Source organism: Podarcis liolepis, assembly GCF_965112155.1.
Source record: "Podarcis liolepis genome assembly, chromosome: 2".
Lineage (NCBI taxonomy): Eukaryota > Metazoa > Chordata > Lepidosauria > Squamata > Lacertidae > Podarcis > Podarcis liolepis.
This window is the reverse complement of record NC_139555.1, coordinates 62,224,267-62,248,967: the sequence shown is the minus strand read 5'-3', so window position 1 is coordinate 62,248,967 and position 24,701 is coordinate 62,224,267. Positions and strand designations below refer to the sequence as shown.

Below are 24,701 nucleotides of genomic sequence, written 5' to 3'. Positions count from 1 at the left end.
GCAGCGTCGGCAATAAAAATAAAATCCAACAGGTGAAGCTTTCCCCTCATCGAATGTCAGTGTCAGGAAATTGCTCATTTATTGTATTGTCCCTCTGTTGCTGTTGATGATGATGATGATGTTGTGGAGCGCACACAGAACGGGCGTCCTCAAAAGAGAAGACTCCAGACGCGCCCCTTTGCCCGAGGAAACCATTTGCCTTTATAAGAATAGCAAGGCGGTGGTGGAGCCTCTCACCTGCTCCTTGCCGCGTTTCCCCCGTCCCACAACGCTGCGTCTGCCCATCGCCTTTCCCAGCAAATTTCTCGGCCTCCCACGCGGAGCCCGTCATTCAATCTGACTCGCGACGTGATTCCTCCCCCCGGCCAATTTTGCTCTAATTGCGCGCGCTCCCCTCACACACCTTAACGCTCCTGCCCACCCCGTCGTCGAAGAGCTTTTCTCTCTCCCCACGCCCACCCCCGTCTCTCTCCCGCCGCTATCCCTTGGCGGGTGAGGGAGAAACTCCGCTTTCCGACCCAGCAAGCCCCACCCCACACTCGGTGCCCTTCTCGTCGTCGTCCCCCTTCTTCACACTTTCCCCCCTTTGCCCACCAGCCCGCCCGCCACCTTCGCTCCCCGCCCCCGCCGCGCGTTTCCCGCCTTCCTTCCGCCCCTCACACCGGCTCGGCTGCCTCGCGCAAAGACGGAGCAGCCCCCGGCCGAGCTGCTGCGCCGGGGCAAACTTGGCCAAGCCGCTCCAGCGGGATTTGCTCCCGGCAGCGGGAGGAAAAGGAAAGGGAAGCGCGCCCGAGGCATCGAGAGAGCGCGTCCGCCCTGCTTGAGGCGGACGGAGGAGGCACAGCCTTGCGCCGGCCCTCGAGTAGAAGCAACCGCGGAGCCCCCGTTGCCAGACGTGGCTTCGCCTGCTGCCGCAGCCCCTTCGCGACGGGCCCTCGCCCCGGCGCTGGAAATGAAGAGAGTGTGCACGCTCTCCCTCTGGCTCTGGATCGGCATCGTCTCGGAAGCAGGTGAGTGAGCGCAGGCGCGCCTTCGACGGAGCGCACGCCGGCGGCGCCGCGCAGCTGCTGTGGGCTGGCAAGGGATGGGACGGGGGGCGGCGGGCATCGCCTGGCTGCGGGAGACGGAGCGGTCTGCGCCCGGGATGAACCGGAGCGGAAAGCTCCAGCCCAGCAACTCCGCGCTCCCTCCGCCCGCGTGCGCGGACTTGACCCAGCGGCTCCCGACCGCCTGGCACCGGCGGGGACGGGCATCCCCTGGCTCCTCTCACCCTTTCGCTGCTCCTTGCACGCTCTCCGTGGCCTCGGCCCCCAACCTTGCCTTTTGCCTCCCTTTCTTCTCTAGATAATATTTGCCACTTTTCAGCTCCCCCCGCTTTTATTGCTTCTTTGGATTCTGAGACCCCAGCTGTGCGCTCTTCCTCTGTCCCTTCATTCCCTTTCTCATCCCTTTCCCTCTTTTGTTCAACTCCGCCGCTCTCCGGGCAAAGCATCTGCCAACTTAGTAGTGCTGTACCCGCTTCCTTCGACTACTTGTTCCATCTTTTTCGACTTCAGCTGGATGACCGAGCGCCATTCAACCACCAGAGGGCACTCTTGGGTGACTAATCTTTTCCTCCAGCTGCACGCAAAGTTCGGGCAGGAAAGGGGACTTTAGACATCCCTTTGGTTTAACCCCGCAACAGGGATCAAACCTGCGCTGGTTCCTCAGGAAGTGCCTTCTGGTGTGATCCTGCACAGTTTATCCTGCCTTTGTGTTGGTTTTTTTCTTTCTTTTCCTTTCTAATGCATTGCCTGTTGTTTGTGTGCTATGCAGACTGAGACACATAAGTTGGTTCAAGTCAGTGGCGTAGCGTGGGTTGTCAGCACCCGGGGCAAGGCAAGTAATTTGCGCCCCCTAACCCGTGGATGTGCGCCCCCTAACCCGTGGATTTGCGCCCCTTAACCCTAACCCCCAGATGTTGCGCCCGGTGCGGCCGGGCCCCCCCCCTGCACCCCCCACACTACGCCACTGGTTCAAGTTACTGCATTTATTGCCAAAACACATTGACTGGCCCAACACTAGGGCTGCAGTCACAAAGTGAACAAAGTGGGACCATAGGAGCCAACTCCTAGGGTTTGAGGTCCCTTCACTCTCCCCCAATAAAATATTGGAGCCCCCCCCCATTGATCGACATTGCCTTTCAAATGGTATGTGCACGCTGCATCTTGCTATTGATTATGTGGGGTGGAGCTTACCTCCCCCCGCCAATATTTTATTCAAGTTAGCACCCCTGAGTGGGACTTTCCTTCTGAGTAGATCTATACTGGCTGAGACTGCATGAGATGCCTGTCAGACTTGGGAGGAGGGAGGTGGTCTGCATGTCAGAGGGCCTGCATGTCAGAGCTACTAATAAAATAAAGCTGTAGGCAACATTTGCTGAGATGCAGAAAATGTTTCTGTGGAGGAGGACTATGACACATGATTTGCTAGCGTTCAGGTGGGAGGCTATAAGGAACCAGAGAGACCACAGCAAAAGTCATAGTGCAGGAAGCTTTGCATGCGGTAAGATCAATTTTTGCAGCATAAGACCATTTTCTATCATCACAGCTCATGATTCATCACTGTTGTGGTGTATTGTTTATTCCACACAAAAAAAGTGATTTAAAAGCAGGGTCTTAAGCATCTGAGAGGTATAGACTGCAGCACCATGCGCATTGCAAGTCCAGACAGCCGCTGCTCAGCAAAGGTGCTTTTAAGGCATAGTGCTTTGCAGCTGGAATTGGACACTGTGATGAATTATTTGTGGGTGATGTTACCTTTCTCCTACTAACCTAATGGGTCTGAACAAGGCTAATACACACTGGGTTGCTGCCTCTGGGGTGGAGTGCACACAAGCAGCGCACATGCTTGGTTTTTCATGTCCTGATACAAAGAGAACTGAGTTGATATAATGCTTCCTTCATAAGGATCAGAGTTTCTGTGAGGCAGGAGGGCAGTGGATTGAGAACACCACCTTTCCTAAATGAATAGCTAGAAAGGAATGAAGAATAAACAGGTGTGAGATAAATATGGCATAGGGGCTTGAATGTGTTCTGAAAGCTGATGGTGGTGATGTTCAGACCCTTGTTCAGCTGTGAAGCTCACCTGGTGACTTTGGAGTACATTAGTTTCAATGGCACACAATTTTTTATAGTAGCTTTAACACTCTTTATCTGTCTCTTATGCCAACATGAATGTCTGATGATCAGGTGCCACTATTGGCATACTTAACTTTGATTTGTAAATATTTCCTTTTACATCCAGACAGTATTGCACCATAGTTCAGGGGTGGGGTAGGTGATTTTAGTCAGTCGCTTTGTCAGCCTGTCCTATCTCCCTGGGTTATTGAGAGGCTAAAGCAGGAGAGATGAGGAGATCCATACATATTCCCTGGAAGAATTGTGTGCGGCGGGGTAATCATCACACATAATGTGAAGAAATGTTAAGTCTTGTGGTTTGGGTGAGGAGGTTTACAGACTCCTGTATTTGGGCTCTTTATAATAGGGATGTCTAAACTGTGGGCTTTCAGATGTTGTTGGACTATACAGATCTCATCAGCCCCTGGCAATACAGTGGTGCCCCACAAGACGAATGCCTCGCAAGACGAAAAACTCGCTAGACGAAAGAATTTTCCGTTTTTTGAGTCGTTCCGCAAGACGAATTTCCCTATGGACTTGCTTCACAAGACGAAACGTCTTGTGAGTTCTTGCGAGTTTGTTTCCTTTTTCTTAAAGCCGCTAAGCCGTTAATAGCCGCTAATAGCCGCTAAACCGCTAATAGCCATGCTTCGCAAGATGAAAAAACCGCAAGACGAAGAGACTCGCGGAACGGATTAATTTCGTCTTGCGAGGCACCACTGTAGTGGTGTGGGGGGGGCGGAATCACAGGGGTGGTTGCCCCGGGTGCAAAATTCTTAGGGGTGCAACATTTCAACACCCGGTGCTGCCTCAATACAGTGCATGCTTCCATTGCTGAGTTCTGTTGAAAATGGCTTCTCCATGCAAACCAGAAAGTGTCCTCTCCAGGCAGCGGAATTATTTCTCCTTTCTTAATCTTTGCGGCTGTGATCTTCTGGGTGCCATGGGTGCCATTAGGAATGTGCATGCGTACTCTGTCCTTTTCCCTCCCTCCTTCCCTCCCTTGTCAGCCCCTGGGCACTGGCAACCCACGCTGCGCCAATGCCTACCAGCATGGGACAAGGCCCATTCTTTGTTGCCTCCTTATTTTGTATGATAAGTTGTAAATAAACATGCACAGTCGGTTCTCCTCAGGCCCACCCAGCCACTTGGTTAAGGGTGCACCAATTTCTTTGGCCTGCAGTACATAGCTGGACTACAGATCATACTGACTCGCCTGGCTTCATGGATCAAGTCTCCATTTACAGTGAGAGTGCTAAAAGCATCCTTTTGGCACGAGGCCAAGTAAAACTCAAACCTACCGCTTCCAGGAATGTAGCTGAGGGAGGCAGACAAATCCTTGTAGCAGACGTAGTGGAGCATGCTGACATGATTGCAGAGGGCATATGGAATATATTATTGCCGCACTTTTCCCCGATAGATCCCCAATTGCCGCAGCACCTGCTGCAAGGACGCTTGACACAATGTGTTAAACAGATACCCCCTGCTCCTTGTAGCCTGGGACTTGGTGCTAGGCATTCCGATGGATTGCAGCACGACCATAATTTCTCCTCTGTGGGCATAGAAATACTTCTGCAGCTGCTCTGATATCCAGTGACTGTTTAAATTAATCCCAGGATTTTTATTGCCTCTGGCTATCTTAAAGCTTTGTTTCTTATTTCAAGCTGCTAATGAGGTGGGTTGTGTTAGTCCCATTGGTGGATTTCTCCTAAGGTCAAAACTGTAATGGTGCTTAATGAATTGCAGTGGTATCATTGCTCCTCCAAAGTGCCTCGTCATTAAAAGGACACAGCCAGGCTCAGTGCCTAGGCTGGCTCTGTGTTTTAAGCCTGGTTCTACCCAGCGGCACAGGAAGCCTTTCGGGCACCTGGGGCGGTGCGCCCAAAGGGGCGGGGTGAACCGCCCATAGGGACGGCACGGGGAGTGCGGCACCCATAGGGATGGGCAGGGCGCACGGCACCCATGGGGGGGACAGGGCGGGGAGTGCAGCGCAGTGCAGTGCCCTTAGGGAGGGATGGGATGGGGCACACAGCACCCACAGGGACAGGGTGGGGCGCGACGTGCCCCTAGGGAGGGACAGGACGGGTGCCCGGCACCCATAGGGATGGGGCGTACCACAGGGGCCAGGGCCTCAGCCACCCTACAGCTGGAGGGGGAGGCAGTGGGCAGACATCGTGGAGCCTGTGGGTGCCTGAGATGCGTGGCTCGGGCATGCTGCAGGCCCTACAGTGAGTGCCACCCGCCATTTTGTCACCCCCTTCAGTGGGGACACTTGTGGTGGACTGCAGCTACTGCACCCCCTTGCTATGCCCTGATTTCTACCCCCTCACAAAAATAAGTCTACATATACTCACATGCTTTGCATCCCACACTTTACCAGTAGGGCTGGTAAAAGTCAGAAAAAGTCAGAAACTCTGGAGAGCCATTATCAGTCAGTGTAGACAATACAGTGTAGGCTGTAATGCTCTGACTCGGTATAAGGCAGGTTCCTATGCTCCCATTGTGAGTACAGACAGCTTACAAAGGGAGATTTCCAGTTCACCGTCCCACCTTATAATTCCTCAGTCCTTTTAGTTTTCTTCTTCTTCTTCTTGCAATAGCCTTCTCATGTTACACTTGACTAAGACATTCAAAGCCAGCTCAGCACAGTTGTGGCTACTTGGCAGTGAGGCCAAACTAAGAGATGATGGAAAATCCAAAACAAGCTAGCAAGTGTCCAAATGGAATTCCAGTTATTGTGCTACAGTCCATTGATGCCCTTCATAAAAAAGAGACAAAGATAATATTGCTGCAAAATCACAAGGATATCATGAATCACCAGTCACTGGAGAGACAAGAAAGAATGCAAAGTTGTGTAATGCAATAAGGGCAGAACCTGGCGAACTAGCTTATTGAATCTGCCCCCCTCACATTCTGCAACTGCAGTTATCCGCTTGCCCTTCTGACTATTTCCAATATTTTAAACAGTATTGCTTTTCCACAGTTACTCCTCCTATATAAATAATGCCTCTTCACTTCTCTCCATCTGTGTTATGAATTTACAGCAAAGATTTATCCCCCTTTCCTCCATAAAAAAACCCCCAGGTTATCTGATCAGACAGGAAAAAATAATAACCCAATATGTTATTCACAGAAAAGAGAGTGGACCTTCTGGAATTTATCTTTAGACATTAGGAAGTTTCTAAAGGATACAGGGATTACCTTTTCATTGTAGTAAACCTAGAGTTCGCCAGATGTCAGTTTATTCCGTTAATGGTTTCATAATAGGAAATAACCTGTTCAGCATACTGGAAGTGTGTGTGTATAGCTGTCACATAGACAAGCAACTGTAAACCTGTCTATAAGGAGATAAAATAATCACTGAATGCTTTCAAGACATGCATATGCTTAACTTCCTGGCGTAAACTTAATAGAGGTACATAGTCAACTGTTTGCTGTTACAAATGGGTTAAATTTATACACTGCTGAGACAGGCATGCCCTGAACTGAAGTTGGGTGATACATTATAGAGATCAAACTGTGCCAATATTACACTCTCTGAACTTTATGTAAAACTGAGTCAAACACTATGATTAATCCAGGTATCTGTAGGTCCCTGCCTTTTAACAGGTAGCCTGCAAAGAGTTAAGTGAAGATGCTTAGCTATGATGCCAGGCATGATGTCCAAGCCTTTGCTGGCGGAGGTCAGCAGTGGTTCATGGGAAAGGAAAAATTGGCAGCTGGGCCGGATGTCCTGCATTTCCCCTCTTCCTGCAGCCGCCTGAACTGCGGTCCTTATTTAGCTTTCCTGATGGGCAGGAGGAATCCAATGGCGGAAACTGTCATAGCCTGATAACAGTTCAGGGACCCCTTTATGATGGGTGTCTAGGTAGGCAATGGGTCAGTTTTCATTTTGGTGAGGATGGGGGAGGAGAACAGCATGCCCGGCCAACTCAGGCATGATTGACACTGGCCATTTAATATACATTTTCCAGGGGGAGAAAGTATCTGCACTTCAGTGTGTTGATCTGCTCACTTACTTGTAAACAAATCACGCTGCATTTCTAGTCTGAAAATAATCCAACTATGAAATGATGACGTCTTTCAAGGAGGTGTTTTTTCCCCCTTTCTGTGGGCGGTTGAGCCAGCTGACTCAGGGAGGAGTTCATGGGGAGAGGGGAAAGGGGGATCCTGGAGTAGAGCCTTCTGGCTGGAGTCCAGGCCTGGGCAGAGTTTTCCACTGACTTATGGTGACAATGTGTCAGCAAGGCCAGCAATAACAATGCCATGGTACATGGTGACGCAGGGCTTGTCAGAAGTGAGAGGCAGTCAAGAAGGAATCTCTGTACAAGCATCATGAACAAAACATTCGGACGTGTATTTTCACCATACATGGTGCTTTGATATGATCTGTGTACTAGAGTCTACATTTACAGTTACATACAAAACAAACCCGTATTAGAACTGCTGAAGTAAATATATTTCCAATAAAAGCAACTCCACTATATTTGTATTGACTTCTGCCATTTTTTCATGGAGCAACATGCTCCATGAGAATGGTCATCGTATGCACACTTAGCTATTCCTTTACCCCATGTATGAATCTCCATTTGGAGAATGAAACCTCAGCACAGAACAGCTTAAACTGCAGGTCAGAGCTAGGGAAGCACTGATTATTTGGGGGGTAGCTATGGTGAAATTCATTGTGGACAGCCTAATGATCACCAGTGTTTGCCCAACTTTGACTTGAAGCTTAAGCATTTCTGTATCCGTGGTTTAATTTTCCATGTGGTGACTGATACATTAAAAATAATATTCCAAGAAAGGCTGCTTGAAATAAGAGATAGGAAACGTGCTCCAATTTCCACTTCACTGAAGAGGGCAAAGTTACTCTGGATTTAAAACAAGACAAGATGGGGCATGCAATTTTGCAAACATATCCAATTAGCATAACTCATGTTGTTCACCAAATGTTGGTTTTTCTGGCTGCAGAATTGTAAACTGCACATTACTAGGCAAACACAGGTTCCCAGTTTGCCTAATACTGTTAATGAATGGATAGGCAGGGCATTAGCAAGGGAGTGTTACTGGGCAAGAGTGAGTGCTTAAACATTTTCAGCTCACCAATGTCCCCCATAACCCTTCTCTCCCACCAGTTCCCCACCCCTCTCTTTCTCTCCCAGTTCCCTGCTTTGCCCAGGTGGCTCCAAGGCCATGCATTAGCCCATCAATCAAGCAACAAGTCCAGGAGAATGGTTGTAGGGAAAGGCTAAGCACTTCAAGCCTCTGATTCTCCTCTGTAAATACCCGCTGCTGCATCACTGTTGACTTTTTTCTTGCTGAGTTAAATTGTACATATACCCCGACTTTATGTATTAACAGTGCACAGGATTGTTTGAGTTGCTTCAATAAACCTCTAAAAGGGAACATGGAAATAAGTGACTGTTATGTCCAACAATGGCTGCGCGCACATTACTCTGGCTCCAGTGTGCTCTCATTCTGGAGGTACACCTGACATTAGCCACAATCCATATCTATCATGTAGTTCTTGATGCTTGATGTGTTTCCCCTCAAACCAGTTGCCATATGATTTGAAAACATAAGCCACATTCACTTCCCAGTTAAGCTGAGGGGTGTACCTTTGAGACAACCATTGTGCATGTGCAGATGACAGCTTCATAGGGGAATTGCAGGCGAGGGAAAATGTGCATTGGATGAAGATATCCTTGCCAGGCAAATGCAACTTGAAATGCAGCAGGCGGGCATCTCATTGTGTTTTAAGTCACTAATATGTACATAGCCTACGTATTTTGGAAGAGCCTACTGCCTATTCCAAATAGTAACCATATTTGCTCCAGCTTGCTGGTTGTTCTTTTTTCCTTGCAGTTTTAAATCTTACCTCATTTCCACCCTAGCAGCATCTGCAGGAAGGAATAAGGGTGATCAACCAGAATAGTCTCAAGAGTTGTAGATAGAGCAGAAAGGAACATAGCAATGCCCTGCAGAGTGTTCCACAGAAAGAATGAAGGAAGTTTTTATTACTAGGCTAAATCCTAAATTTCTTGTGCTGCACTCAATGACATCCAAGGGACTGTTAGAATCATAGAATCATAGAATCATAGAGTTGGAAGAGACCACAAGGGCCATCGAGTCCAACCCCCTGCCAAGCAGGAAACACCATCAGAGCACTCCTGACATATGGTTGTCAAGCCTCTGCTTAAAGACCTCCAAAGTAGGAGACTCCACCACACTCCTTGGCAGCAAATTCCACTGTCGAACAGCTCTTACTGTCAGGAAGTTCTTCCTAATGTTTAGGTGGAATCTTCTTTCTTGTAGTTTGGATCCATTGCTCCGTGTCCGCTTCTCTGGAGCAGCAGAAAACAACCTTTCTCCCTCCTCTATGTGACATCCTTTTATATATTTGAACATGGCTATCATATCCCCCCTTAACCTCCTCTTCTCCAGGCTAAACATGCCCAGCTCCCTTAGCCGTTCCTCATAAGGCATCGTTTCCAGGCCTTTGACCATTTTGGTTGCCCTCCTCTGGACACGTTCCAGTTTGTCAGTGTCCTTCTTGAATTGTGGTGCCCAGAACTGGACACAGTACTCCAGGTGTGGTCTGACCAGAGCAGAATACAGTGGCACTATTACTTCCCTTGATCTAGATGCTATACTCCTATTGATGCAGCCCAGAATTGCATTGGCTTTTTTAGCTGCCGCGTCACACTGTTGGCTCATGTCAAGTTTGTGGTCAACCAAGACTCCTAGATCCTTTTCACATGTACTGCTCTCAAGCCAGGTGTCACCCATCTTGTATTTGTGCCTCTCATTTTTTTTTGCCCAAGTGCAATACTTTACATTTCTCCCTGTTAAAATTCATCTTGTTTGCTTTTGCCCAGTTCTCTAATCTGTCAAGGTCGTTTTGAAGTGTGATCCTGTCCTCTGGGGTGTTAGCCACCCCTCCCAGTTTGGTGTCATCTGCAAATTTGATCAGGATGCCCTTGAGTCCATCATCCAAGTCGTTGATAAAGATGTTGAATAAGACCGGGCCCAAGACAGAACCCTGTGGCACCCCACTAGTCACTCTTCTCCAGGATGAAGAGGAACCATTGATGAGCACCCTTTGGGTTCGGTCAGTCAGCCAGTTACAAATCCACTGAGTGGTAGCATAGTCAAGACCGCATTTTACCAGCTTCTTTACAAGAATATCATGGGGCACCTTGTCAAATGCCTTGCTGAAATCAAGGTAGGCTACATCCACTGCGTTCCCTTCATCTACCAGGCTTGTAATTCTGTCAAAAAACGAGATCAGGTTAGTCTGACATGACTTATTTTTCAGAAATCCATGCTGACTATTGGTGATCACAGCATTCCTTTCTAGGTGCTCACAGACTGTTTGCTTAATGATCTGTTCCAGAATCTTCCCTGCTATTGATGTCAGACTGACTGGGCGGTAATTATTTGGGTCCTCTCTTTTCCCCTTTTTGAAAATAGGGACAACATTTGCCCTCCTCCAGTCTGCCGGGACTTCGCCTGTTCTCCAGGAATTCTCAAAGATGACTGCCAGTGGTTCTGAGATCACATCTGCCAGTTCTTTTAATACTCTTGGATGCAGTTCATCTGGCCCTGGAGACTTGAATACATCTAATCTAGCCAAATATTCTTGTACTATCTCCTTAGTTATTCTGGGCTGTGTTTCCTTTGCTGAATCATTTGCTCCAAATTCTTCAGGTCGGGCATTGTTTTCTTTATCGGAGAAGACTGAGGCAAAGAAGGCATTGAAGAGTTCAGCCCTTTCTGTGTCCCCTGTTTGCATTTCACCATCTTCTCCTCTGAGTGACCCCACTGTTTCTTTGTTCTTCCTTTTGCTACGAACATACCCATAAAAGCCTTTTTTGTTGCTTTTAACCTCTCTAGCAAGCCTGAGTTCATTCTGTGCTTTAGCTTTTTCTGACTGTTGGCTGATTGAAATTGAGAATAAAAATTCCAGGAATCACTGCAAGGGCCTGGGGTATGTAAAACGTTTGGCAAACCAGAGGTTTTCAGAAATTGCACTTTAGTAAGTTGAAATTGCACTGTTTCCACAGGTAAAACTGAGATGATGTGGACAGCCAAGGCTCTTATGGAATATAGGCCCTAAATCTAGAGGAGGAAATAGTTGTACTTTAGTCTTGTTGAAATAAGTGGGTCAAGTTTAGTCATGGCTAAGCCTAATAAGCCTGACTGTATTAGGGCCAAAGTATACAAGGATTTAGTTGTCCTTCCTCCACATGTCTATATTGCAAATTATAAAATGTACAGTTCAAGTACATATGCGATTTGAGAACCAAATGTTTCAGCCTTGTGATTTGATTTTCTGATCAATCCATCATTTTATTTGCATGCCATCTTTCCATAGTTAAAACTATGCTCAAAGTGGATTACAACATATAAAAAATGCATAACTACAAACATAAGAAAAGTAGTTATAAACAATAAACAAAACATCAAAAAGTACACAACCAAACTGAATAATTCCCACATAAACCATAAGATCCAGTATAAAGTTATAAAAAACTAACATCAACAACAGCAGCAACCTCCCGCAACAAAATCCCCTAAGCAGTTCCCTGTCCCCTGATAATAACATATTTATTTTACCAGTTGGATCATCCTTTATATTTTTATTTATACAGGCAACAACCGATTTATGTGCGCCCGAATGACATGTACACACGCACAGCACCGAACCTGGAAACACCCCAAAATGTCATAAAGACATCACAAAAAGGGGCGGAATGGGGTAGGGGCGGAGCAGGCTTATGTGTGCTCTGCCGACACATGGGAGGATCTGGGATGTAACCCCCCCGCACAAAAACGAGGATTACCTGTATACTAGGGACTGCACCACTGTTTAGGTTGCTCACCAACCCCTGCCTGACCACTTCCCCTTTTCAACCTCTCTCATCTTACACCTGGCACTAAACCCATCCCCATCCCTTTACACCTAACCCAAACCTGCCTTCTCTCTGTTTAGTTATTCTATTTTTACTGCCAGGAAAGGGGAGACTTGTTTTTGAGATTTTCTGCTTCAGATACCCAATAACTTGGTTGGCTTTGGATACTATGCACCTTGATGTGTGTGTGTGTGTGTGTGTGTGTGTGTGTGTGTGTGTGTCCATTTGTTGTTCCACTTTTGGGCAGCAAAATGTCCTGAGTTGGCTCTGTTTCTGCATAATGTATTAATATTTCAGGGAAAATATCCTTGAGATAAGAATACAAATGAAGGAAGCAGGGTAAGACTTACCAAAAGGAGTGAGAGTAGAGATGGTACAGTATTTGAAAGAGGTGCTTTGCCCAAAGTATTGTCCAAAATATATTTGGGAGGAAAATGTGTGTGTGTGTTTTAAAGTTAGTACCTTTCCTTGTGCCTTCCTCATTCTCGAAGAATGAGCATCCACTGCCTCATGCTGATATGTAGCTTTGGCATTCTGCTTGCTCCTGACTTTGCAGTTCAGTGGCAGAGTCAGACAAGGACTGTGCTCCCAGGGCTTGGCATTTCTCAGTATTTACAGCCCCCTCCCCACCCCTAGCTGGTTAGACAAATAAAATCTAATGCCGACTGAATCCCCAGCTCTCTGTCCTCAACAGCAATAACAAGACCTGGGTGGCATTTCAAAGAATTTATCCGTAGGAGATGGCTTGAAATTAGCTAGCATTGGAATATATTCTTTTAATTTTGGGGGCTGGAAGAGAAATGTAATACTTTCTTTGTAATAGACTGGAGACTCTGGCTTAGCTGCTGTTTAGCTAGTATTGCTATGAATTGGAAAGATTGCTTAGAGCATTGACCTCTCACTAACCCCTTCCCCAATCCCAATGAAAACATGTTTTATTGCAAGAGTAGATAAAAGGAATCATAAATAAATGTGGTCTTGCGCAAGCTCTATGCTACCTGCCCAAGTGCAAAAATATGTGTTAGCACTGACAAGTTTGATTAAAAATCGATGGCTAAAGTTCCTGCTTGCACTAAATTTACAGTTTTATAATGTTTTAAGAGAAGAGAGACTGTATCATCCACTTTAGAATACAAACCACCAAGCTTTGAGAAAAAGATTCAGATCCATCGCTGATACAACAGATTGGTAGAAATGAAAGTTTCTGAATTCCTTTCAGCTGCAGTAGGGGGTACATGGGCCCAGGGGGAGACTAGGCCCATTTTTATAACACTAAACTGTGGTTTAGTGTTATATCCAAACCAGGTGTCCAATTAATTCATCAAGACAACAGAGTTTTTGGAGACCACACTGTTGTGGATTTCGCTATACCTTTCTGCTACATCTTGAATGAATGAGACCAGCTAGTTCATCTGATTTTCAGCCCCTTTCAAGCACACTCAGTTATTAACATCTTTGTTAGTAATTACCATCCTTAATTGAGTCATTAGCATATATAAACATTTCCCTGCTATTGTATCCTGCTTGTGAGTACCTCTGGGGTTTGAGTTATTGTGTATGGAAACAATTTTAAATAGGAAAACAACAATCAGTAGAATTAGAAATTTTTTTTTAAAAAAAATTGGCGATTTATGATGGCCTGCAAACCATTTATAAAAAAATATATATTTTCAACTTGAAGTTCTAACTATGAAAATATGATTGATTTGAACACAAGTAGCCTGTTGAGAAAGCCACAGCATGGCATTTCAATGGACATCTTTTTTGTTTGACGGAAAAAATGAATTTCATGCCTGCCTGTGATTATTAGTAGTTCTAAGATGCCTGAGTTATCTGTGCAGATTCATTGACTGTCTCTTTGAACTTGTAATCATCAGGATTTGTACTCTGCAAAGGTTGCAGTATTTGATTGTTTTATTAAAGGGGGAGGTAACTGAAGTTCTTCAATGCTGGGAGGCTGCAAAATAAAATATTAGATATGCATTCCTTTAAGAATTAATTATATGATCAAAGCATTTTCCATCCATTTCCTGCTCTCTATACTGCTATGATTATAGCTCATCTCTCCACCAGAGAATTCAAGAAAACTGTAATGCATTTATAAACCTAAATAGGGAATGTTTGCACATTGGGGGGAAATGGTCTGTTTCAAAGGCTATAGATTTAGCCAGTAACTCCAAAGTAATGAAAGTAGTCAAGGACCAAACCAGGGATGGCACCTCCTCACCTCTCTGTAAGTGCTCAAGCATTTTTCACACCTTTGTGATGTGAACAAATTCAACAGATGAAGTGTTTCCCAATATGGAGATGATATGGAAGTATCTCCTGTTAGGTTTCTCTGTCAGGCAACTGTTAAAAGAAGTCACAGGAACACTGATAGAAAAAGGCCACACCTACATTTAAAGTACTTATTCAGCTTTAATGGTAATAGTTTTCCACAAAGAATCCTGGGAACTATAGTTTGGTAAAGGCACTGAGTTCACAGACCTACAGTTCTCAGCACCAGCTCCCAGGATTCTCCATGTGTGGTGCAAAGAGTGCTTTGAAAGTATGGGGTGAATGTAACTAAAGAGAACTGGCAGTCCTAGAGAAAGAGATGGCTAGCCCCCTTGCCATCAGTTGTTGGCAGGCCAGATCCAAAAGGAAACACGTGCTGTCAGATCAGCAACGAGCACCCTGCCCCTCTAACTTAAAAGCAGCACATATTGAGCTCAGCAGAGGGATGGAAAGGCTGCTGACAGCCCAGATCCGAGAGGAGGTCTGCAGGGTGGCCCCAGCTGACCTGGTAGCTCTAGGCCGGACATGTGGCTACCTGACAGGCTAACTTTGGCCCAGGACATCTCCTCTCTGAGAGGATGGAGCCGGGGAGGGAAAGGGCACTTCGGTGGGGCAGGGGGGAGAGAAAGGAAAGCTGACAGGGAGAGAAATGCAAACACGGCCTGGCAGTTATGGTGTGGGGGAGGTGTGGAGGAAGATGAAGGGTAAACCTGGCAAGAGAACTCAGGAAGTCAAGCTGAAGCAAAGTAAGGGGAATGATGAGATAGAGTTTCCTGGAGAGGGCTGGAGAGAAAGGCAGACAGATAAACAGCCAGGAGGACCCAAGGAACGGATGCTGTTCCCTGAGCAAAGACCTAGAGGGCGCTACGCAGCTGGCAACTTGCCAAGGCCTGGTTTCTGTTCTCTCTCGTCTCCTTATGCCTTTTGATTTTACTTCAAGGACTTCCACATATGGCAAACATATTAGAAAGAAGAGGTGTCACAGCACCCCCCTCCCCACTACTGTTTTCTAAACACTAAATATTGTTCATAACATCTAGCAATGTGCCAGTAATGCTGCATATTTCAAGGGAAGGCCAAGCGTTAGAAAGGTCAGGTTATATTCCTCGGCCACACAGCCATCAGGCTTCCTAAAGGCTACAGCTTGTAGTGCTGCCTCTTATGATATCAGTGCTATATTGTTCTGTCACATCTTGGTTGCCTGTGTACACATTACTGTAGGGCTGCCCCAAGACATTTTGGAACCTGAGGCAAACCACAAAATGGCACCCCCTCTCCCTGCCAGGTGAGAAGGGGTGAGTTATAATTTCTCTTACATTATTTTTATGAAGAATGCATAGGTTATATAATAGGCCTGCATGGGGAAGTTTGATGTTTTTATTGTAAATTGAAAATAACAATGGTGGTGGGTTTTTTAAAAAAGGTACATAAAACTTTTGACAAAATTATACTGACCTATAGTTACACAGCAAATTATCCAGTACAATTATACTTATACATCTACCTCACGGTGATATTGTGAACATGGGGTTGCCATTTCTCATCTAACCTAGCATTCCTGCCAAAAGGTTTGCTGCAAGGAAGGATATCCAGGATATGTGTTGCCTGTTCTAATGCTGTAGGGCTCAGGATGCAACCTTTTTCTGGGTGTGGTATTGCTGGGTTCAGCTCCATTCTACAGGAAATGAACAACCAGGAAAGGCAACAAATCTCTATAGCACTTGGAGCAAGCAAGAAATGCAGGACTAGCCATCTCCTTCTTGCAATGTAGTCTTTATAAATGTTGAGAAATTTGGTGTATAAATGGGACCTACAACAAAACATTGCAATATATTTTCTCTCACACAGTAGCATTCCTGTTGAGGGAGAGGACCAGCCAGCCAGTTAACCATGTCTTCCTCCAGCTTCCTAAAATCTGCTAAGGGCTCAAGCAAGCCAATTCTTTTCTCACTCTTCCATTCTTGGTTTTCCATTTTTCTTTTCCAATTGGCAGTCAACATTCCATGGCTCCTGGTGATCATGGAGCATGCTTAGTCTGCATTGAGCTGTTTGGGGGCATGTGGTTGCCCCATTTTGGTATTTGTGGACTTTTAAATATTGTTTGTACTTTGGCAAACTTTGGGGTTGCCCTGAGCATTCTGATACCTCCCTTAGATTTCTTAGAAGCTGCATTTTCTATTGGCATGAGAGCATATAAGTTCACCAGCCAAATTCAGGCTATGAATTTTAATCCTTGTTTTAATTCTGCCTGAGTTTTATAAGAATAAATGAACTGCCTGTGGTGGTGTGTTCCACTGTAACAATTTCCAGAGGAGTAGGGGTGTTAATTTTCTTTAGCAAAAACAGCAAAGTCTTGTGACAACTTTATTATAGCAAAAGCTTTTGAGTTCAGGTGCATGAAGTGTTATCCTGTCAATGCATCTGATGAAGTGGACTGTAGTCCACAAAAACTTATGCTATAATAAATTTGTTGTCCTTTACGGTGCTGTACTGCTTTTTGTTCTTTTTGCACTATTGGCTCTGAATAAAGGGCCTCGGACTCCCCCCCCCCCCTGCCCCCGGAAATTTGGCATTTGTAAGGTTTTTTCATTCTGTTTATCTCCCAAGACAGTCCCAGGAGGGGTGGGTTTTTTGTTGCTGTAGTTTTGAGGAACCTAAACAGGCAAACTGATTCTGGTCTCTTTCTCCAACTATAATAATGTTGTCTCAAGGAACAATTAGAGTTGCCAGATTTCCCGTATTATTATATCATATTCCAAAATATCCCAACTCCATAAAACAGGCACTCCTAGATTCTTGGCATGGCCCATTTTGATCTAGTGGTTTCATGACAGTTTCATGTGCAGCATTAAAATATCTGCCTCCCCTCCCCATACTCTTGCCCTAAAGTATTAAGAGCTGAAACCAAATTTCACCATGTTGTTCTAGTAGCTATATTTAACCAATAGTTTCACAGTTCACATGGGAGATAGGCCTCCCAGAGAATATATGGGGGTAGGTTTGACAAATATGGCATCTGCTCACTCAGCCCAATAACCAATTGCTTTCAGTTATGTGTTTCATCTTGCCCAGCATGATGTATTGTCATATACAGTATAACTTGGGTGTCTATGCAGTAGTCAGGTGCTGCTTGTGTTTATTGTTAATCTGAAAGGTCAAAGGAGCTGCCACCTCTGCCAGTTATTGATGTGGACTTCTAGCTTCCACAAACCTCATTCGTTGAGGACATTAAAGCACTGATACCCAACTGACACCTTCCATTTCCCTTCCTTTATCTGCCCATGCATCCCCAAACTACAGTGACAATTCCAGCTCTGAAGTTGACTGCCATCTGCATCCACCCTTTGTTATTTTGAGGAGGGTCCTTTATGACAAACTTTGAGGAGCCCAGGTTTAGGGTGCTGCATCTGCTCTGTAAGGCCTACAGGAAGCAGCTCTCAAATTTGTTTGGGCTCTCATTTAGGCCACCTAGTTAGTCGCTGCATATACCAAAACAAAGGATAAGTACATGTCCTTGAATTAGGTGAATGGCCTATTCTGCGAGGGGTTGCACTCCACGAAAAGTTTAGGACTCTGGGAGTACTTCTGGATTTCAGTTTGTCACTGCAGTCCCAAGTGGTTTCTGTGACTAGGCCTGCTTATGTCAACCTTAGGCTAGTACATAAGCTATAGTCATTCCTAGGCTGAGAATGTCCTCACTTCTCCATGCTGTAGTGACTTTCTGCTTGGACTGCTGCAATGTGCTATATGGGGAGCTGCCCTTGAAGATGGCTTAGAAGCTGAAGCTAATGCAGAAAGTGAGATGATTAAAACCTGCCCTCTATGCTTTCTGAGCAGGGAAAGTTGTGAATATTGCTGCTTACAACACTGGATGTTCTGAAGTTCCACCTAGAGGTTTTGTGCTTTTCTTTATTTGTATAAATACAGGTGTTTTTTTTCAGACCACAAATTATTTGTAAGTGTCATTTAGCTGGGAAAAGCTCTAATCTTCATTCCATATCTTCAAACCATCACTTATATTGAGATCCTTATTTAATTAGTTAATGAGTAGACTTTACAACATTTCAGTGGGGTTTTTTTCCAGAATTTTAATTTAATGGTGGCCGTTTATCTTAAAACTTCTCTATATTGTCACTGTGGAGTAGATTCCACTTTGGAAAGGAACCGGACATTGCCCGTGTTAGCAACTATCTTAGGATAGGTCTGGGAGCTCACAGTTTAATTAATACCATGTGGAGCAGGTTGGAGGACATTAACTAATCCTTTGCTTATTTTGTTTGTCATCACTTGGGATAATAAACAAAGACTCTGGACTAACTTTCGGCATGATTAACTCTGAATGGGTGGGCAGACTTGACCTTGTTATAATCAACACCTTGTAAATTATGGCAAAAGTGTGACTATTAGCTATACATTAGCTATACATTTCTAAAAGCAAGAGTGTTAGCAATTAATCTTGTATGGGACGGGGGCAAGACAGTGATGGAAGACTTAAAATTAACCCCATGTGGAGCACACATGGGATACTGTCAGATGCCCTCACGTGAGAAACAAAAAAAAAGGATATTGGCACTGATCCTATAAAAATAGTACACGATATAAATTGATTGTGTGCCTCTGGTGTGGATTTATTTGTTTACATGCGTATTTAGTATACTTGAAAATTTCCCTCGCTTGCTATGACTCAGAACAGTTCACTGTATATCTCCGTATCTATACTTTAAAATAAACTAAAAATGTATGAGTAACATGGTTAGAATAAACCTATCTTCATTCTTATCTGTATTTGTTGAAACTTACAGCACCCCAGAAACATTTTTGTGTGTGGAAGCAAGCTTCAGAGTTGCGGAGTCAACATAGGGTACATCAGACTAGTAGCCCTAAGTGTATCCATCCGACACATGGAGGGCACCATCAAGAAGTCAGCTAGCTTGGCTGACCAATCAAACTGCAGAGAAAAGAGTTGCTCTGGAGTCAGACAAGCATATCAACAAACTGAGCTCTGGTCCAAGCCTGCCAGCCTTGCCCCTTCCCTCTCACTACCATGCCTTCTCCCACTGCCTCTTCCTCCTGATTGCTACAGAAAGCATCGGTATCTGGGTTACTGAAACGCTGGCTGCAGGATGCTTTGTTAATGGTCTCTAGGTGGAGGCAGTGGTGGACAGGTGAAGGAAGCAACACAGGAGAGGGGAAACAAGAGTGATGGGCTTGAATTAGTACTTGCTGGTGTTGATTGCCTGACAGGAGTTGTGGAAGCAGGCATAGTGAATGGAGCCCTGTTTGTCTTTTATTTCCGCTTAAGGCATTTACAGCCCAAACAATGTAGATCTTTATAGGTTCACAATGGTATCTAGAACTGTAGCTTGATAGCTATATTTCCTGAAATTGTGATACAATACTGTTTTAGCAAATGTACCTATCAAGTAGCATCACTATTGCGCTGTTGGTTTTACCTCTTTTTTGCCCCCTAATTATAAATGTAGCTCTATTTTGTGAGACCACTTTGGGGCAGCTGTGGCTGTTAAAGCCTGAAATAAATCCTTGGAAGGTGTTTGTCTGTGTGGACCAACTTTGTGTTTATAGAAAAATGATTTGGTGCAAGACAGGGTGGAGGTACAATTCCTGCCACTACATCTGCAAAGGAGAAGCGGAAGAACGCACACACTTTGAACCAGGAAGGCAAAATCTGTGGCCTCGTCCTGACACTTCTGGTGCTGACATCACTAGTCAGCAGTAACCTCTACTCTTGTTGACACAAGGAACAAACCCCAAAGGCCGTCTAGACATTGAGTTGGCTGCCAACTTATTCACTAATATCTGGAAATGCTCAGAGATCCACTTGGAGGCAAACCAGGGGGAGAAGGAGGCTTGAGAAGGGAAATGTCATTTCCCGTGTTATTTTTTTAAAATGGATTCCATTCCCTAGGCCAAAGCTGATTCTTGCACCTCCCATTTCCCCACCATCTGCTGACTGTGAGGTTAGAACAAATGCCAGTTTTAAAACTGTGTTCTCACATCATAGTTGCTGCTGGTCTCTTCTCTATGCCAGAACTTCTCCAAGTTATGCAGTTCCTTCTGCTGATTCTCTTGCCTAATCAAGTGGGGTGGGTGGTCATGAGGAAAAGGGCCTTTTTCAATGATGGCCCCCCAGCTGTTTTGTGTGTTTTTTTAAAGTATTTTTATTAAATATTTTTCTTGTTTACAAAAGCACATGCATTGTCTCTTTCTTCAGGTTGCGTTTTCTACAGATCAGTTAGATTTGTTGTGAGACATTGGTGTTATATGCAGTATAGGGTTGGGAAGAAAAGAAGTGGGGGGCGGGAGAGAGTAGGTGGTGTGGTGTTGAATGCCCTCCTCAGAGAGGATCTTTTGGCACCAGGTGAAGATCTTTTTATTCTCCCAGGCCTTTCAATTAAATGCTCTGGTGGGTTTTCAATTCTGAATGATTAAACCTGGTTTTATAGTGATGTTATACTACTCTGTGTTGGTTTTATGCTGAATTTTGTAAAATAGCATAGACATTATTAGTTTTAGCTTATTTTTTTATTGCATTTTGTTTTGGGGTTTTTTTAAAAAAAATATTAAGTTTTGTAAACTTCCCAGAGGATTTGGTCGATGGCAAGTATAGAACTAATGTCTAAATAATAAAAATAAAAATAAAAAAAAATCTTCCGCGGATCATTGGCAGCTTCTAACTCTGCTGGGATTGGCTGCATTCATGAATTCCTAAGTGCTGCTGATCCCTGTTGAAAATCAGGTTTGTATCCAGTGCAGATCAGCTGATGGGCAGTGTCTGCAAGCCCTGTTTTCATTCTGGATCTTCCTTTGCAGCTTGACTTGACTTCAATACCAGACTGCAAAAGAAGAAAGGAAAGAATTGAGATCACACGTAGAGCACTTGCCCAATTCTTTCCTTTGAAGCTGGGTAAGGTGCAGTGGCGTAGCGTGCGGGGTGCAGGGGGGGCCGGCCACACCGGGCGCAACATCTGGGGGTTAGGGTTAGGGGGCGCAAATCCACGGGTTAGGGGGCACAAATTACTTGCCTTGCCCCGGGTGCTGACAACCCACGCTACGCCACTGGTAAGGTGATTGACAAGTGGGTGCCCCTGCTCACCTGTCAGAGTGGCCCACATGAGTGTGGGAGCCGAAGATGTGGCTGACCAGATCCTGTTCCCTAATGCCGCCTGTGTTATTTCAATCAGAAGGGCCAAGTGGACTTGAAGAATAATTAGGGCTTGCTCTTCTAACCCTGTCACAAAACTAGCCCATGGTTTCAGTTATTATCAGACTGGAAAGGGAGTCAGCACAAAGGGCATAGTGTGGACTAAATACTTCACTGAGAGGAAACTCTGTGAATCAGCAGATCTGCCAAATCCTCCAAGAGGGAGGCAAAGGGAAGTGCAAAAAATGCTGAAGCATTTTGAGACGTAGGGATGAGGATGCAGAAGAGGATTTCCTGCTGGCAGGAAGGGAAGCTTTTAAAAATGGCTCTGAAAGGTCTTGAGTATTTCATCCTCAGCTTTGAAATTCTACACAGCTCCCATTTGCTTCTGTGATCTTCCCACTTAGCAAAACAAAGAGTCTGTATCCCTCTGGCTCTGACCAAACACCTGTTTTCGAAACTGCAGAGTGCATAAATGGAATTAAGTGTGAAAGTTTCTTAGACTGAGCTGTCATGAGCTGTGACAGCTGAGTGATGATAGGTATGTGGAGCTGGGGACACAGTCATGCAGCCAAGGGTTGACTTTACGGAAATGCCCCCTCCCTGAATAACATGCACATGCAACAACCAGGAGAGCAGTGGGAGCAAACTGGGAACCGGCACATATCACCTGCTGCTCATGGGTAGGAACTTGGTGTTTAGAAGATAAGCACAGAAAGGCAGAAATTGATCATAAAAAAGAAAACCCAAAGGCTCCTATAAGAAAGGGCAGGGGATAACCAGGAAGGACAAAGGAAGAATTCTGTGTAAGCCACTCACACAATTTGCCTTTGGCAAATTACAATGAATTGCCAACATCCTTGTACCAGTAAGGAACAATTGTTTTACTCACCTGTCAGTTTGCCAAAGGGTGTTTCTGATATGTACTAGTGACTGGCCAATGTTATGCTGTGGGGTAAGGGTTCATAGTCCAGGGGTGCCAACTTGAATAAAATATTGGGAAGTGTGTGTCAGATAAACCCCGCCCCACATAATGAATCACAAGTCATGGCATGCACACACCTTTTGAATGGCAATGTCCATCAACTTGGGGGGGCAGCCCCCTCAAATCTTTTATTGGGGGCGAAGGGCTCCTCTGGTTCATACACATAACCAGGTTGTAAAGGGCAAATAGTCACAGATCGTAAAGCGCTATGCAAACTCTTTAAAGTGTTTGCATGAATTTCTGTAGCAGATTCTGCATTACGATGCCAGTGTGGGCACAGCCCTACAATCCATGGCAAATGTATATCAGTTTTTGCTTGCTTATGCATCAAGTGAGACTACCAGAACAATGGCACAAAATAATTGCAAAGAATCTGTGCTGTCACTGAGCAATCTGAATGTTCCACAGTAAGTCCAAGGAATCAAATTAATGGAAAAATGGGTACCACCTAGGGAGGGCAGGAGGAAGCATCCCCCTTCTCTCATGACTACATAATCATTTATCATCAATATCTCTGTGAAAGTCCAATGCTTCTTTGTAACTTGGTGTTAAATATATTCAATAGCAGGACTTGAAGTTTGCTATGAACTTTATCCCCACTTCTACCACCAAAATTTGAAATGGTGCCCTTGAGGAAAAACATGACAATCCTCTTCAAAACTTCCAACTACAGCACTAGTAAATCCCCCGTTGGAGGATTTCAGATTGATATTCACAGATTCTCTGCCACCCACATGAAAATTAAAAAATTAGATTTGCTTATCATAATAAATATTGCAGCTGTTACATTTTCAGGTGGTTTCTTAAGATCTTCATTTACAACGTTGCAGATAAATATGTTTGCGTTCCCTTATGTAGGTTAGAGTAGTAAGGGTTACATGAGGAGCTTGTGAAAAAGTAACTGCATGTTTTAAAAGAGACAGAACCCCAACCACAAGATTGATTCCAGAAAAAACAAAAAAGTATTGTGGCACCTCAAAGATAGGAATAAATGTGTCATGGCTTAAGCTTTCATGAACTTATGAAGTGATGTGTGGGCCATGAAAGCTTTTGCTAATACTGTAGTTAAAAGTGCTACAAGATTTTTTGCTTTTGATGCACAAACTTAACACAACTACAGGTACCCCCCAAAGAACTCAACTGTGCATTTTCTCTCTCTCTCTCTTTACAACTCATGACCTGTGCATATCTTGGTATTGTTTAGTTCTCAGGAGTGTTTTCTGTAATGTTAAAAATCAACTAAAAACATAGGTGGGGTGTTCAGTCCCCCCTTTACTTTGTTTTAGTAAAAACAAATTACAGTGAACAAAAAAAAGTAACTGGACCACTAAATCTTGTTGCTAACCTGTCAGTACACCAAGGACTCTTTCTGATTATGCATGTTGCAGTCATTAACAAATGCTGTTTTAGGGAAATTATACCCCCTTTCCCAGCAATGAGCTATCCATATCAAGAATAAAGAGGAATGGAAACATGCCAATAATGATATGGTTATGCACAAGATATCTTGAGTCAACAATCTCAATTAATAGAAGACGTTTGGTGACAAGTACATTTAAGCAATGGCAGACAATCAATCCACTTTGGATAAAGATCCTTGTCTGCAGTTTGCCCCTTTAAAAACCATAAACTGAAAGATCAAGGATAGGAATAGGAAACCCAGTTTTCCAGAAATAGACAAGGTGTCAGCGGATGCAGAATCCTGCTTCCTTTTTCAATGTCCCATCAATCCAGTTGTGTTTATTTTACTATCCTGCTGCCAGCTCTCTTGGAAACCATCTTGAGAAAACAAATATTACTGGAGTTGCTGCATGCCTTTTTAATTACACTAATTCTTTCTCCATGTTAATAGTATGTGAATATTAGAATAATATATGCACATATGAGACAGAATGACTCATACTTTTTACAGCTGCATGGATGCTATATGTTAACTCGTCATCATGTATGCGTGTGAGCTCACTTGATTTCCTCCATGAGGCTCTGGAGAAAAAACCCAAAGGATGAAGGTCACAGCATATAAATCTTGGAGAGAGAGGAAGGGCATTATAGTCTAGCAGGAGTATCTCCTTCACACCTTGGGGTTTTACTTGAGACACAAGCCATCTGCATGTCAGTCAGCTGCCATTTCATAGCAGACCTCCCTGTGAAAATCAACTGTCTGGAGGGGCTGGTTGCAGGCACCAGTGAGAATTTCAACCTGG

General features: G+C 44.7%; 1 protein-coding gene and 1 long non-coding RNA gene across 6 annotated transcripts in view; one reads left to right on the top strand and one right to left on the bottom strand.

The window, feature by feature from the left end:
* Positions 1–442: 442 nt before the first annotated feature.
* The window catches only part of FLT4 (fms related receptor tyrosine kinase 4), a 96,166-nt gene continuing 71,907 nt past the window's right edge, over positions 443–24,701 (top strand). The window contains exon 1 of one of the 5 annotated variants that reach the window (XM_083487950.1): positions 443–1,010. In XM_083487950.1, the coding sequence (XP_083344076.1) occupies positions 953–1,010 (58 nt within the window). In that variant the 5' untranslated portion in view covers positions 443–952. Of the gene's footprint in view, positions 1,011–15,542; positions 15,646–24,701 lie in introns of those variants that run through there. The other 4 variants (XM_083487951.1, XM_083487954.1, XM_083487952.1 and 1 more) reach the window with 4 other exon arrangements.
* On the bottom strand, positions 5,526–15,354 carry LOC310699780. The gene is made up of 4 exons (XR_014522246.1): positions 15,061–15,354; positions 14,301–14,422; positions 6,360–6,496; positions 5,526–5,916 (listed from the first exon to the last, which is right to left on the bottom strand). It is a non-coding gene; the product is annotated as an uncharacterized lncRNA (long non-coding RNA).